At 44.6% G+C, this 16,677-nt stretch overlaps 1 protein-coding gene and 1 non-coding gene across 3 annotated transcripts in view; one reads left to right on the top strand and one right to left on the bottom strand.

The window, feature by feature from the left end:
* LOC142579398 (cell adhesion molecule Dscam1-like) overlaps positions 1 to 16,677 on the bottom strand; it is a 377,301-nt gene that overhangs the window by 41,731 nt on the left and 318,893 nt on the right. For both annotated transcript variants that reach the window (XM_075689534.1, XM_075689535.1), the window contains exons 12-17: positions 13,387 to 13,506; positions 10,747 to 10,920; positions 9,858 to 10,005; positions 9,193 to 9,341; positions 8,585 to 8,716; positions 4,137 to 4,304 (exon numbers count right to left, since the gene is read on the bottom strand). In XM_075689534.1, coding sequence (XP_075545649.1) covers positions 4,137 to 4,304; positions 8,585 to 8,716; positions 9,193 to 9,341; positions 9,858 to 10,005; positions 10,747 to 10,920; positions 13,387 to 13,506 — 891 coding nt within the window. The remainder of the gene's footprint in view (positions 1 to 4,136; positions 4,305 to 8,584; positions 8,717 to 9,192; positions 9,342 to 9,857; positions 10,006 to 10,746; positions 10,921 to 13,386; positions 13,507 to 16,677) is intronic.
* LOC142580643 (U2 spliceosomal RNA) lies at positions 6,012 to 6,200 on the top strand. Its single transcript, XR_012827806.1, has one exon. It is a non-coding gene; the product is annotated as a U2 spliceosomal RNA (small nuclear RNA).

Raw genomic sequence — 16,677 nt, 5'->3', positions numbered from 1 at the left:
TAGATCTAACATGCAGTTCAGCAAAGCATAAATGCAAGAATTGTTCACACCTGTAACTGTATTTCATAACAAATTCTGAGGTTTTATGGGCAAAACTACAATCTCACTATGGGGCAAGCTGTATCGGGGGACATTGGATTAATTTTGCCGACGTGGGGTTCTTTAATGTGCACCTAAATCTACGTAGATGAGCATTTTTGTATTTTACCCTTTCTGAAATGTGGCTGGGATTATTCTTGTGGCCTTGAGTGCAATGCCATAGCCACTAAGCTACCGCGGCTGGTGAACTGGCTTTCTTCTTTCTTTTTTTAGTGTCATGACAAAAGCATAAAATGCAAGCCATCATAGCCAAGGAGCATAACAACTGAAAGCTTATAGATGTCATACCACTACAGAAGCTGTTAATATTTTTTTTTATGACAGCAGTTTCCTTTTTTCTTCTGTTTTCTAAGTTTAAGTGAGCACAGAATGAGCCATTACATCTCAAGAAGCAAGAGAAAGTCAGTGCAACAGGATCAAAACAAAAGTAGTTATACACAATCTTTACAAAGTTAACCGCATGACATGGTAAAAATGATGCGCAGAATAGTTCACGAAGACAAGACCAAAACAAAAATGATCATACACAACCTTTACAATGTTTACAGCACGACTTGTTTAAAATGATGCACAAAATTCTTAGTTGTCTTCAGCAGCAATATTCGGCCGTGGCAAATTAGGGTGCTGAGGCTGCTGGCGTTCAGCATAAGAAAGTAGTCAGTCTGCTAATGTTTCAACCGTATTAGCAAGCAGACCAATAAATATGGATTCTCTAAAAATTCAGGAAGTAGTCAAATTGTGGCAGAGACATAAAAAAAAAAAAGAAAACGCAGGTCCAACGGGAACTAGCGCGAGGTAGCAGCGCGCGCAGTGAAGAGTTGAAGTTTTTACTCACGGAGAGCACAGCTGACAAATTACGAAAAAATCTAGCTTTCTCTGGAAGCATATCTTTACCAACGCTCATTACAGTATGCCGGACATCTTTTAGCAAAACGACCATACTTTAAGTCTGCCATAGTCCGAACGACTTTAGCTTTCAAGGAACCTCTAGAAGGACGGTCGTGTTGTCGTTCGAATCACACCATTACAACAGCAGCAGCAACTAAACACACACACACCTCATAATGGACTACAGGAAAACCATTCACTTGAAATTCCCTGCTTCTTATGCGGTTTAACTGCGCTGTGAGAACCGAAAATTAGGACGTTATTGTATCCGTGAAGCGCGATTCACGATTGATTTCCTGGCCTCGAGCACGGAGTTCCGGAGTCCATGTCCGGAGTTCTGCAACGTACACTAGTAGAACGCTGCCGATTTGCCTAGTCATTTCCGACAATGCCGACACATCGTTACCTTGTTTTTTTTTTTTTTCGCTGTAGTGGTAGTCTCAGAAAGCAACAAATACAGAACTTCGTTTGCACTGCACTCAACAAACCTACCACCCCTAAGCGACAGTGCTAAATGCGAAACCCTGCCTTTAAAAAATCAAATTGGATTTGAATGGATCGGATTGTGTCGAATTCCGATGGCCGGATGAGGTGATGATGACCAATGATGACGATTGACCTTTTCAGTAGGTGGTGTCCAAAACAAACGTCTCCCAAAACCCAATGTCTATCTAAAAACGCATTGCGATGCGTACGACTGCACCGATTTTCGTCGTTCCAGTCGCAGCATGTGAAACAGCTTTATGACGTGTTTTAAGCTTCCACAATCGCTTCCGCCATATGCAACCAGCAAAAGCATAGCCTTCAAGGCCTGCGCCTGTTTATTCAGCGTGTGTCGCCACTAGAACGTGGATTTCTAAAGTGGCAAGGAGTTTCCAGGTCCCACGATGCAGAAAATAGCATAATTTTCTCTTTTCTCCGATTGATTGATTGATTGAAAACTTTATTATTCCACCGAGCTGGGTTGCCCGCCTCTTAACCTACACGTAGGTAGGAGGGGTGGGGGGGGGGGGGGGGGGGGGACAAAGCAGTCCCCACGCGTTGAGGACGGTGAGTCTTCACGGCCTCAACGTCCAGGCGGATTGCTCGATGCTGGTCGTCTTCAGCCTCGCTCTGGAGCAAGGCCTCCCAGGCTTCTTTACTGTCAATGTTTTCCTTGGTCCCTGGGGAGCCAGCACACTGCCATATTATATGGTCTAGCGTACCTTTTTGCTTACAAATTTTGCAGAGGGCGTCGTTATAGTCCCTCGTCTGTGTTAAGTACATCCAATATGGTGAATTATAATTGTTTCCCTGGAGGCTTCGCCAAATGCGAGTGTCCTCCAGAGAGGGAGACCGATGCGGAGGCGGGAAGATTCTTCTTTTGGCTTTGTAATGATCGACAATTTTCCTGTACGTGATGATGCTATCTTTTATCCCTGGATCCGGCTGCTCTAAAGTTGCCCGGTGGTAGAGTGCTCGGGCAGGCTCGTGAGCGGCTTCGTTGCCTGGGACTTCTTCATGGGCCGGTAGCCAAATAAATGTTATGTCCCTCCTGGGAGGGTTTTTGAGTAGAATGTGGAGGGCTTCTTCCGAGATTCTCCCTTTGTTAAAATTTCGGATAGCTAATTTGTTATCGCATAATATTACTCCCGCTCAAGCGAGCGCTACTGCAACCTCCTCGGCTGTACAGGTGTCCCTCGTGCACGTGGAGCACGCTATCTTAACGCACCCATCAGGGACAACAGGCCATAATTAGTACATGACCGGGGTAGTTGGAGAAATATGGAAGAGGCCTTTGCCCTGCAGTGGGCGTAACTAGGCGTAACCAGGCTGATGATGACGATGATGATGATGACGCCACCAGCCACCGTCGATACCGCAGCCCCGTCTCTGCCGCAAGCGGCGTCCACGTACGCTACTTTATGCGCCGGTGTGTTTTTAAGTTTATTTATACTACAGCCTTAGCCCTGTGAGCTCTCCTCTCTTTGTTGTAGATAAGACGCATATTTTTAGGCAGGGGGGCGATTCGGAAGCGTTTATGCACGTCCAACGGAATGTCTTTCTTGTCAGTCGGGGCACCCCTGTCGCATTGGATTCCTACCCATTACATGATTTCTCTCCCTGTTTTAGACTGCCCTATTCTTTCCAACTGAGACACTCGCACTGCCTCAATGAGCTCAACTAGCGTGTTGTGAACCCCCATTTTGAGGAGGAGGTCTGTCGAGGTCGAGTCTGGGAGCTCTAGGGCTCTCTTAACGCTCTTCCTAATGATCGCATCTATTTTCTCCTTTTCTTCTCGTTTAAACACAAGATACGGTGTGGCAAACGCTATACGGTTGGTAATGAAGGCTTGCATGAGTCTGAGGAGGCTGTTCTCTTTGAGGCCCCTGTTTTTGAGTGAAATTCTCCTAAAGATTCCCGTGACCTGCGCCGCATATCCTTCTAGCTTTTTGATTGTCGTGAGGTTGCATCCATTTCTCCGAATATACATGCCCAGAATTCTGATTTCCTCCACCTTGGGAACCTCACTTCCGTTTACGAAAACATTGATGGGTCTGCTGCTCCCAGCGTGTCCCCTTTGTTGTTTTGGCTCAATGATTAACAGCTCCGATTTCTGTGGCGAGCACGCCAAGCCTCTGCTGGCCGCATACTCTTCCACCATATTCGCCGCTATCTGTAGTTTAAGTTCAATGGCTGCGTCACTCCCACTGTTAACCCAGATGTTGGTATCATCCGCGTACATGCTAAATTTAATTGAGTTAATACTATTGAGTTCCGCTTTTCTCCGAATCACTATATATAGGTGCGTGACGTGATAGGTGGTGTCCAAAATCCGCACCTATAGTAGAGTGCCTCGATGCTCGTGCGGGCATCAAGGCACCTTATCCGCACCATAACGATGGTCCCCTCTGGGTAAAAAATACAGATCTATAAGGTTATGCTTTTGCTCGCTGCATGCGGCTGATGTGATTGCGGGAGCCGCAAGTACGTCATGGACGTAAAATTATGGACACCACCTACCTCGTCGATCGTCTTCCCTAGGCAACCTGAACGCTGTTGCTTACCACATGCTCCTATATTAAATTCAAATTATCAAAAACTAAAAGATGAGAACTAAAAGAATGTATATGCATTTAAAATGCATTGAAGTGCCCTTTGTGGCTTACCTTCTTCGTCAGTCGTCACCTGTACTTCTTGACTGTAGTCACCAGCCCCCAAAGAATTTTCAGCTTGGATTCGAATGATGTATGCCGTAGTAGGCCGCAGCTCTCTCAGCGTCAGTGTTGTGACGGTTCCTTGCACCTTGTTCTCTCGGATATCGCCACTCCATTTCACTGAAAGGGAAAATATATATATTTATGCATTCATTCGCAGAAGACTTACGGCTCCACTTGATTGCTAATTTGTACCTCTTCTCGCAAAACTGGTTGCTGAAATATATAAATGAGCAACTAGTCAAGTGGTCACAAAGTCGAGCAAGGCAAGTGAGAACAACAGTTCGATAAAATGGTTACGTTATCGTCTCCGACAAAAAATAATTTACTAGCAATGCTCACCAGTTCTCAAACCGACAGTATAATTGCTTTCGAATGCATGGTTTTCTGGGCTATGAGTACCCGCTATGTAAATAAGAATAATTGAGGCTCTCAAAAGTTTGCATGTTCACTTGAGAGGGGGAAAAAGTCGCAGTTTCATCTGAAAGGCGAAGCATCGATTGCGATAACAAATTAATAGATAGCCATGCGAAGTAAGGATTGTAGTTTTATCGGCCGTAGAAACTTGTAAGCACTCGTTTATTAACTAAACATTTCATAATTATATTGCGCTTAGTGTTACACTGACGATTTAAGTGAAGGACAGGACGCGGACGTACGTAGCGCTACATACGCCCGCGTCCTGTCCTTCACTTATATCATCAGTGTAACACTAAGCGCAATATAATCATGAACGTCCACCAACTAGCCCCCTTCATTGCTTTACTAACTAAACAAGCATGGTGTCAACGCGCAGAGGCAAACATGTACACATCACGCCCGATTACCGGGGCACTCGTTGTCAAAGCGGTAGCGTGAGGAAGCGCGGCAGCGGCTGCGGGTCAAGTGACCTTCGTGCTGTCTATCGCTTCAACTCAAACTGAGCGGCGAGAACACAGCAAGTGCAAAGCTACGAGTCATCGGTCCACCTAGACTGCCCCCAAAATCAGATCGCTTTCAAGATAAAGCACGCGCGACCGTGCGCAGACGCGCCATGCGCAATTACTGCCGAAGTACAACGACCCCCGCGCCCCCCTGCGTATACCTTCTCCCAGGTTCTTTGCGCGTGACGGAAGACGGGGCGCTTGCTCCCCGCTTTCCTCCCATGCGCGCGCGAGAATGAGCCGCGATCGTCGGCTCACCCTCGCACGTTTTTACTCGCACATGCAGCATACGGCGTGCGGCGTCTGTTATCGCCCTTGGACTTTATACGGATCACCGCGACGGTGACGGCAAAAATGCGCCCGGAGTGTCCATATAGTTGCTATCGCAACAAAAAGCAGAAACATCGCATCACCTGCAATATAGTTTTGCTCATTAAACATTTGTTGTGGATTGACGCGTGGATATATATGTTACGCTTGACCGCCTCTTTGGTAAACTGTGAACGCTTTGCACCTTCTTCTTCAAAATGCAGTTCCTTTTCTTGTCACGTATGCACAGTTAAGCGAGGTACGTACATGCTCTGTGTCAGTGTACATAAAAAAAAATTCGTGGGGTCACAACAATCATGTGGGGATGGATTACTAACGAAGCTGTTTAGGCTGTTTAGATGACTGCGGCGACACAAACGCCGCCGCAGTTACCATATACCTCCCATAGATCTGCCCCAACCGCTGCTGCAGCCGCGCCAGCGCTTCCGACGCGCGTGACGTTATAACCACGGAACCGCAGGCAAGGCACACAGGCACCGCGCCACACTCCTTCCCCCTGTTATTAATCCTCAAACCGGATTTAAAACAAATAAAGCGCATGAAGGCCAACTCGCTACACTAAGTGCACTTTATAATATATGTGTGTAGTGTTTCTCTTACAACAACTCTCTTCTCTTTGTCGACAATACCTAATTTATGGGGTTCCATTTGGACTTAAGATATTAAACTTATTTTTGGAAGTTGGCGGAGTGCTCGAAGCCTGCTTCACCTCGGCCGCGGGTCGGTCCGCTATAGCACTATCTCCGGGATCGGTCCACGCATTCCTGTCTACGCGCCGTGATACGGGCGTAAGCCGGCCAGGGTACTCCCCCAGGGAACGGGTGTCCGGTATTTCGCTATCTACGGAATCGGCGCACACATTCTTGTCGCCTATACGGATGTAAGCCGCGGCCATGGGTACTTGATATTGTCGCAGCAGGTGCTTGATATCGTCGGTGACTGAGGTAAAACCTCAGTCGCCGACAATAAAAAGCGGTTACCGTCCCACCAAGACGGCATTACCCAGTTCACACGAAAAGCTTACATTAAAGATGCTACCTCCTGCAAAACGATGGTAAATTCTCAAGCTCATTTCTCTTCGCTTGGGTTCGAGGTCAGGGGTTTGACTCCCGGCCGCTACGCCCACATTCCGATGAATGTGAAAGGAAAGAAAAAACTCAGTGCTGTTTTACTCTGTGAAGAAGTATGACCAGCGAAGCTGTTATGTGGGCCTCTTAATAGTGAACTGCACCTATGCCATGGGTGGGCCCGGCATTGCACTATCTTCGGGTTCGGCGCACGTATGGGGAGTGCTTAACGCTTGCGTAACCTTCGCCGCGCGTTAGTCCTTTATTGCAGTATCTTAGGGATCGGGCCACTTTTGGGGAGGGCTTAACGCTTGCTTCACCTCCACCGTGGGTCGGCCCGGCGTCGCACTATCTTCTGAATAAGGCCACGTAGGGGAAGTGCTTAACGCCTGTTTCATCTCCGCCGTGGATCGGCCCGGCATTGCACTATCTTCGAGATTTTGTGTCTAAGCACGGACACGGTCCTGGGGGAACTAGCCATTAAAAGCTTCGCTGTAAAAAGAAGAAAAAGCACTAATATGTGGAGATCTGGGCGCACGTTAAAGAACTTCAGGTGGTAAAAACTATTCGCGAGATCTACACGGCACCCGTGAAATTTCTTAAAGCTGGCTTCTCCTTTAAAAATATCTTATTGCAGAGAAGCCAGTTTTAGCGTTCGTGCACCAGAGTTTCAGGAATCGCGCGAGTGTTCATGTCCACACAACTAAAAACGACCGTCCTGTTTACGAACATTCAGATCCGACAGCAGCGTTTCCGTGCCAGTCGGCTGTAAGCCAATGTGTTGGCACAATGTTATGTCTGGCACACACTCTCGGCTTGCATCGTGTTATATTGTGCACGGTGTTGTATTATATCATGCCTGGTTAATTAAATTATGGGGTTTTAGAAAGAAAACCACGACATGATTATGAGACACGCCGTAGTGAGGGACTCTGGAAATTTTGACCACCTGTGGTTCTTTAACGTGCACCTAAATCTAAGCACACGGGTGTTTTCGCAATTCGCTTCCACCGAAATGCGTCCGCCGTGGCCGGGATTCAATCTCGCGAATCGTGCATGGTGTTGTGTTGGAATTTTCTCATCGTGCCAGCGCCGAGGTGTAGTATTAGGTTACACATGACCTCATAGTGCGCACGAGAGTCGGCATCCAGCACAGGGCTCTTGTAACCGAAATGAGCTCCATGATATCTCCGGTGTGAGGCGCGTTGACGCATAGCACGCAATTTTGCATTGTCCGCACGAACTCAGTTGGGTATGGTCGGTGCTGTTGCCATGCTGGCGTAGTTACTAAACAAAAAAAGGTCCAGTTCATTAGCTTGACGAGAGGCATGATGATACACTTGTAGATATGCGGTATATTATGCAGTCATCAAACCTAGCTTTGTAAATAGACATGCTTCAGTAACCTTGAGCCGTCGTGAAAACGGTACTTAGCCTCAGACTTCGCATTAACATAATCTTGTTCAGAAACCGAATTGTCCTGGTTACCTTTTTACTATGCTGAATAATGTTATGTGTAATTGATACCGGATTAAACTACTTGAGGAAAATTAAGCCCTGGCTTATATTTCTCTGTTCACATATTTGCAGCCATTTGTGACCAGACTGAGAAGCTAAAGAATGCGATAAATGCACAAAAGTGTGCTATTGGGGTCATCGAGGTCATGTGCAAGGTGAACCATAAAGAGAGGCTCGGTGCATAAACATCAGAATCTTTCCCTAACGAGAAACAGGCGATAACGTAATAGAATACTTAATATTTTTCTCTACATTCAATTAAAAATGAGAGGTGATTTCCTCCATGCTTTTACATGGTGCAGCAAACAGCTACATATACTTGTTAAATACGAAAAAAAGAACATGCAGGGAGCTCTGTATACGTCTATGCAACTACATGCGGATATCCCTTCGCAGAAATGACGGCTTTGCAGTTGAGCTGTCTTCCGCTCAAGTTTGATGCAAGACGCTATGCAAGCGAGACAAGCGAGAAAAGCAAATATGCGAGACAAGAAATAATGAAACCGAAAATGACCACTCGTGTAAACTGGAACACTACTGGGGAATGAAAAAAATATCGTACTGCCTGACGTCTTGCTCTGCACCCTGTACGATGTGATGTGGCTGTTTCCAGTATACGGTTGGTCCCACGTGACCACCATCGATCGGCTGGTGACATCCGAAGTTCGTACATTGAACGGTGCGCCAGGAGTCTCTGCAAGGCGATAACATAATGCCACTGAGCCAATACGCGCTTTCTGCCCAAGCTATTCACACCCCGAAAAATGAGGACGTACATTTTCTCTGATAGACATTCTACAAAGACAGCATATGAGAGCGACAGCAGTCCCCATTATTTTTTTTAATCTTAAATTTAGAAAAATTGGAAGATAGGTTACGGTAGAGCCGGTTATCCCAAAATCGCAAATATATTGGTTAAGAGCAAAATGTGCAGTCTCATAAGATGTTCAAACAACAACCGCAGTAACTGTTTCAATTGGTCCTTCCAGACACAATACGCGCAATTTATTTAATATGCCGGCGTCAGTGTAGACGAGATTGCTTTCATAAGGGTCGGCGGATGTGAAGTGACGGACGAAGCTGCTGTATCACCGCTATTTTCCACCGCCGCTCAAAGCGTTAAAGCCTTTGTTTGTGTTTGGGATAAGCACCACTGTGACGATGGCTCACCCTGTATAATCAATTGCGTCCGGGTTTCATCTTGGCCATGTTTGTTGCTCCCGAGACAGGCAAACAGCGCTGAGTCTCTTCTGTCGACGGCTTGTATCTCAAGCTGCGATGTAAGGCTTTCTTCCGCTTCACTAGTTTTTATGTCGTATCTGAAAGTTAAGCCAAGTAGCATGAAAAATCAGGTTTGTTTGCGACTAAACGAATAACGGTAGTCGTAAGTAGACCTCAGAGCTCCTCACCACTGTTAAAGCAATAATGACAAGTTTATAAACTACGTACGGGCAGAACGCAAGCCAAGTAAGTACGTGTGTGTCACATGTGTACAACATTAGCGTGCTTTACGTGCGGACCTTCCTGCCACATATCGAACCTCACAATGTGCAATTTCTGTTGTTAAAATGTGCAAGCTTCTAATAATTTACATAGGCCAGTCCAGCGACTAGTACACCAGCTAAAGCGACATCTGACAAAGACAAAGCTGAAATAAAACTTTAATGGCCACTCCGTGGCTTGTATGAACCTCGGCTAATTTCTGCCTATTTAATGTTTTAACAGGTAGAAAAGTTGCACAGGTGCTGTAAATTAAAAGCATTCGTTCAATCAGTTGAAAAAAAAAAGCGTTATGCAAATTGTGACCACGTAGTGTCTTCGCACGAGATGTTTACCTTTGATCATGTTTTGGTGCAAGAGGTTGGCCATTCTTGCTCCAGGCAATAGCCAGGGGCTTTTCGCCAAAAACTTCGCATTTGATATGGGCCGTGTTGCCTTTCTGCAGAGTCTTCGAGTTGAAGGCGCTTTTAAAGCGGGCGGGCACTAGAAAACAAAGAAATTAAGCATCTATTAGGCAAAAACGGCTACAAAAAGCGAATGATAATGAAAATACAGTAAACCTATACGATTGCAATATGAATACCACCACTGATCATCCGCAGAAAATGACAAGAAACACAGTAATTCTTAGCCATCTTATATCTGCCAATGACACCTCCAGAATGGGAAGAAAGAGTGTAAGGCGCTGTAAATACAGTGTGAGACGTGGCAATATTTTGTTTTGTAGTCCCGATAATGAGTTGACAGGCTAGCCAAAGTAAGCGCTGTCAAATGTCATATTTGTAAATTCGCTTATTCTATCATATCGTGATCCAATCTTGCACTTATTTGTTCAGGTCGTTCTACATTTATTACCTAAGCCAAAAGGAACACAATGCGTAGCCCATAATCAACGCATGAGTGCGTCGTTTAACACCACTAATACCCCCGGTACGATTCTCATACAGCTTTGATTGTCCCCCTACTTGTTTCAGTTTAAACAAAGATCTTCAGCACGAACTAGACAAGGACGAAATAGCGACTCATTAAAATATTTCGTGCTTGTCTAGTTGGCATTGAAATTTTTCGTTTACGATGAACCAACTAGCTATTCCAAGCTTCTCCTGCTTTTCTTTTTTAATTCGTCCATTATGCACATGCGAATTCAAGAGGAAGCAGTAATGCGGCTCTTCGTTTTCGCAATGCGCCATGTAACGCTCTTACAGAGCTCAAAAGTTCACTCACCATGGACTTTTAGTTCGATGACTTTACTTATTCCGGATCCTACGCCATTGCTGGCCTGGCATAGGTAGAACCCACTGTCGTTGCGCTCAGCTTCACGCACCATGAGCGAGCCGTTTTCCAGAGCGTGTATGTGAGAGTTGCTGATGATCACTTTGTACTCGGACGGTCGTGAAGCTGAAACAGTGGAAGAGCGAGAAATTAGCATTAACAACGGCAACAATAATAAGAAAGACGAACAAAAATAGCGCGAGGAGATAATAGCGGACGAAAGGAACTAGTCGCTGTTGTTTTCCCCTCAAAAGGAACGTAGGTTAAAAACGTAGGCTAACTTTATATGCTGTCCCATTTGGTCCATATCAGCGACATTTCAATCGACGGCGCACTTTCCTTTACTTAGCATCAGCAATAAAAGGTGCTCAGAATAGTTTGATGTTTAAATTCGCGTCCTCATTTGAGAGTATAATGTAGCGCCATTTCACATTAGGGCGTACAAGAATACGCAAAAGCCCCGTTTTCATAAGCGGACACGGGTGTCGTGCTTTTTTTTTTAATTGCAATGAAAATAAAAGAACGACATGTCAGCCTATAATGGTGACGGCTACTCCTTTTCTCATAGCAGAAATAACAATATATATAAAAAACATATGCAGTAGGAATGTGTAAAGGAACGATGCCACAGGGCCAGAAATCGACAGCACACAGTCCTATACATCCACGAACATATAAATATAAAAGGCAAAGGCAAGCCGCACCACAATGAGTTCGTAAGCAAAGTCAGAAACAAAGTCGCACAAGCGGCGGCGATCAGCGTGTAAACAGATGAGGAATTACACAGAGTTAAAATAATACAGGCACAGAATATGACAGTCAAGAGTGAGTTTCAATACAGCATACAAAAGAGTATAACACGTAATATACAAGCGCTAATATCACAAATAATGTAAAGAAAGTTGTAGTTACATTGCCTGTCAATTCAGTGCGATATCTAGCACTTAATAAGTATGCCTGTATGTTCGTAAAAATGTTCGAGTGCATTCAATGCTTTTCGCTGTGTTATTTTCGATGGCCATGGGCTCAGCAATTTGCGAGTGAGAAAGAACGGTGAGGATCAATGGAGTGTAGCGCTTGTGCTAGCTGCCGTCCTTGCGCCACGTGTCTGGGGCATTCGAGGAGGACATGGCGAACATCCTCATCGTCGCTGCCCCATGAGCAAGCCGGGCTAATTGACTCATATATTTTCCTAAAAATTACAGAAAAACTTAAATTATGGGGTTTTACGTGCTAAAACCCTGATCTGATCATGAGGCACGCCGTAGTCTGGTACTCCAGAAATTTGGACCACCTGGGGTTCTTTAACAAGCACCTAAGCCTAAGTACAAATCACGTTTTCGCATTTCGCACCCATCGAAATGCGGCCGCCGTGGCCGGGATTCGATCCAGCGCCCTCCATGCTTAGCAGCCAAACACCGCAGCCACTAAACAACCACGGCAGCTGCATATGTTCCTTTGGAGCAGGGGTGCTAAGCAAATAGGTTTTCCTTTCTATAGGGAGGCTTTTTACTGTTTGTTTTTACAACAGGATGCTTGAAACCATTAAAGAACAACGCACCTACGAATATAACGTTAGGGGGGACCTTCGTTTTCTCTGAAAAAAATTTATATATATATATATATATATATATATATATATATATATATATATATATATATATATATATATATATATATATATATATAATTAATCCTATAGAGAACACTGTTGTGGAAAAGTGATGCTAGTGCTCTTGCGAAACCTCTTGAAATGCCAATAGTGTAATCCCTAAAGAAATCAATAATGGGCGCCAACTCCGGGTAGTCTCATTGCTGCTGTTCAATAGGGGTCGTGTTGGCTAATCGGACAAAGGCTGCGTTGTCATCATCTTCTGTATTGCTGCGGGTGGTTCAAATGGGCTGCGAGAGAGGAAGTCGGCCTCCTTATGCCGCTTCGCCGATTTATAGATGACAGTCACGTCTAACTGCTGACTTTTAAGGCTCCAGCGCGCCTGTCGACCTGATGGATCTCTTAAGTTTGTCAGCCAACAAAGGGCGTGGTGGTCGCTGACAACATTGAATGAACGACCGTACAAATATGGGCGAACTTTCATAACATACTCTTTTTTCCCGTGATCGAATACTTCTCTTCCGTACGTGATGGGGTTCTGCTTGCTTAAGCTATCACTCTTTCAGCGTCATCTTGCCACTGCACGAGCACAGTAAGTAATCCGACATTGCTAGCGTCGTTGTGAACCGCGGTAGGAGCGTCGTTATCAAAACATGCGAGGCCCAGGTGCGTTTGCGTGCGCTACCGCAGCTCATTGAACACCGTCTGCTCTTCGCCCCACACGAAAACGACGTATGAATTAATATTACTAACGTTTTGTTACAAAGGGCGTAGAAGTTTGATAAACACTTGTGGTAGAAAGACAAAACATAGGTTACTAGTTTTCATTCAAAATGAGAGCTTCATGAGTAAACTACACATCATACGTCAGATGTGTTTAACACAGCCCATGAGAGGAGTGTAACTAGGGTACTAGTAGGAGGCAAGGAAGTAAAGTTGACTCAAAGGTACTGAGCACGTTAAAGAGAACTTATACTGACCTGACGACTTCTCCCACCAGATCCGTGGAGCAGGGGACCCTTCTGCTTGGCAGTCGATGACCACGTTTTCACTGACCACTGCAGCTTTTTCTTTCGGAGCAACTTTCCACCGTGGTGGCACTGAAAAACGGCAAACACCGAAAGGGGCATAAGCAATGGGTGTTATCCGATATGACTAATTTATGACCACGTTGGTGTTTTTGTTGAATAACTGGTATGAGAACCTACGAGTAGCTAGGCATGTGGAGTAAACGAATAGTGTTATAATCGTTGTCCGTCCACAAGCCCACCAGCGAGCCCCTCCGTTCACCCATCCGTAAGCGCGTCCGCCCGTTCGCCTGTGATGTGTGTGTGTGTGTGTGTGTGTGTGTGTGTGTATGTATGTATGTATGTATGTATGTATGTATGTATGTATGTATGTATGTATGTATGTATGTATGTATGTATGTATGTATGTATGTATGTATGTATGTATGTATGTATGTATGTATGTATGTATGTATGTATGTATGTATGTATGTATGTATGTATGTATGTATGTATTTGTTAACTAAAATTATTTGTATGCTTGCAAGAATATTAGCATGCCGTTGTATGGTGAACAAAAAAAAAGCTTTTCTGCGGCGTAATTTAGAAAAAGCTACTGATAAATCTGACGCTGTTCAACGTATAGGAAATTTACATTGAGCTAAGGATAAAAACACAAATAGACGGAAATAATGAATACCACTTTTCTTGCATAAGGAAAGCAGGTGATTGAATGAAGCGTTGGTGAATCTATTAACCTGCACGCTAATTGCTTATGTAGTTAACGAGATACAAAGAGACCTAAGCGAAGAATCAGCGGGAAGCCTACAATAAAACTCGAAGTAAAAAATCTTAATGACTGAGAAAGCGTAACGGCTTAATTAATGCCATCTGCCAACGACGCATGCATTTCCTTTTTTTTCTTTTTCATTTCGAGCCAGTCGTTCGAGCGGTCGGTTTAATTAAGGCATTGTAATCTATCAAATGTCCACTTCTTAAATGATGCCTAATTACTGCAAGGATAACAAGAGAAAAAAATGGGAGCGAAGCAGACAGGTACGTAAAACGTGCGAAGTAAGGAGGAAAATTCCGTGTGTCTCCCAACGGCGTTAAATGAATTCGGCAAACCTGCTTAATATCAACTAAAGAACCTGTGAAAGAAAGTTACGACACGATACTTCCCTCACATGAAAAATATTACACGAGGTATTTTAATGAGAATAGTTCGTTATGCTACTCTTTCTCCAAAACGAAAAAATGCAAACAACGAGAAAAAAGAAGTTTTGCCACAGCCTGTACAATTCTTATTCCCAGAAGGTTGGAGAGCACGGTTGCTGTGAAGCACCTTTTTTAGTTTTCTATTGCGTAGCTTATATCGAAACCGAGTGCGAATTTCACTCGTGCGTGTTTGGCTAATGCAATGTATGTCCCGATAATAGCGTACAGAGCAGAGCAATGAGCAAATTAATCTATTTTTGTGGTTGTGATGTTCTTCTATCTTTTGCTTGTGATGGTACATCATGAAATACTCCCGGTAAACTGAGAAATGTCTCGTGGAGGACTTTGCATAACTTTCTACCACCTGTGTTAAGAAGTGCATCTAACTCAAAGCACATGAGTTTTTTTTTTTTTTTTATTGCGTTCTTCCCCGCATTGCGGCCGCCGTGGTTAGCAATGAAAACCCGTGACCTCACACACAGCAATAGAACGTCATAGACGCCGAGCTACCGCGTTGAGTGAATGGATAGTGTTACACTTATGGTTACCATGATTCAGTTTTGAATCGAAATTACTATAATCATCGTTAAGAAAATTCAACTGTAGCGGAAGAGGTAAAGCGTTGCTGCTAGGTTTGCTGGGGATCGTTAACTTTCTTTTCGGGACCTTCTTTTTTGGTGAATTCGTCAGAAATAAATGTTCATCTGTGGTCTGTCCGTAATAATTATTTTAAGATATTTGCGTTGCGAAGCGCTAATAGGAAGTCATTACTCACACTCGAGCTAAAAACTTGTATTTTACTGTTTTTCTGTTTGCTTTATGCGGTGCATATGAAGTTAGGTATGTCCGCTTATTCTGTTATATGCCGCAAGGTTGGAAGAACCTGCACGAGTTGCTTCTTTATTCGCCATTCTTGGGAAACAACATGCTCATTGAAAATTGCAGCTTATTTACTAATACAGTTTGATTCGAATGCAACCATTTAAAAATTTAGAGCCAGAGCTTCAACATCTAAATTAATAAGCATCGGCATTTGCAAACCGTAAAGAAAAACCTACCATACATTGCTTAAAGTAAAAGAATTAATAATTGAATCGAACGATAAGAGCCAAATCAGCTGAAATTTTGTGGTAAGCACTTGAGGAAAACAAACCCACTTTACCGCCCGCCAGCTCCTCAGTAAACATAAATTAACTATGCTTCCTTGGCCTCAACGCGCGCAACATGTCGAGACAAAGTAAACATATATGCGATTCTTATGTGCTGCGGGAATTCGTTTAGACGAAGCTTTCATGGTTATTTGTCAGGAACGCTGCACTTCTTTAGAAAGAATTTGCAGGTACACAAGATACAACCGAAAAAGAAGCGCTTTCAACGGAAAGCTACTTACTCGACGTAAATTTGTGGCACTCAACACGCCAACGACATGCATGACGACGAAGGAATGACGATGGTATGACGATGACGGCGTGACTAGGACGGCAAGACGACAATGGGATGGCGACGCCGGAAGAACGACGACAGAATAATGATGGAACAACCATGACGGCATGGTAATGATGACATGACAAAGACGAAGATCTTGTGACGACGATGCAATGACGACGGCGGCATGACGTCGACGTTATGACGACGACGGATTGATAACGATGGAGTAATGACGATTGCTTGATGACGAAAGCATGACAACGATTGCTATGAGCCATTCCCCTCTGCGAACGTGGCTGACCATGCGAAGCTGTGTAGCACACGACAAAGAGGGGACACAGAATTTGGAACAAAGGTACGAACACATTTATTGTCTTGGTCGGTGGTCATCGTGACGAAAGATACGCACACACTTATTTTTACGCATTGGCGCTCATTCGTGTTATACCTTCGTTAAATGCATTCGAGTTTTCACATCGCGATGTATTCAGACAAAGAATTTGAGACCGAAATCGCCGCACCGACTGGCAGTGGGCAAGTGCCATCAGCGCCTTCGCCGAGGGAGGGGCAGTATGGGAACGCTAGCACGATGAGCGGCGACGGAGCCAGCTGCGGAAG

The sequence above is a fragment of the Dermacentor variabilis genome, chromosome 4 (genome assembly GCF_050947875.1).
Source record: "Dermacentor variabilis isolate Ectoservices chromosome 4, ASM5094787v1, whole genome shotgun sequence".
In the NCBI taxonomy this organism is placed as follows: Eukaryota; Metazoa; Arthropoda; class Arachnida; order Ixodida; family Ixodidae; genus Dermacentor; species Dermacentor variabilis.
This window is presented reverse-complemented; position numbering and strand designations above follow the sequence as displayed.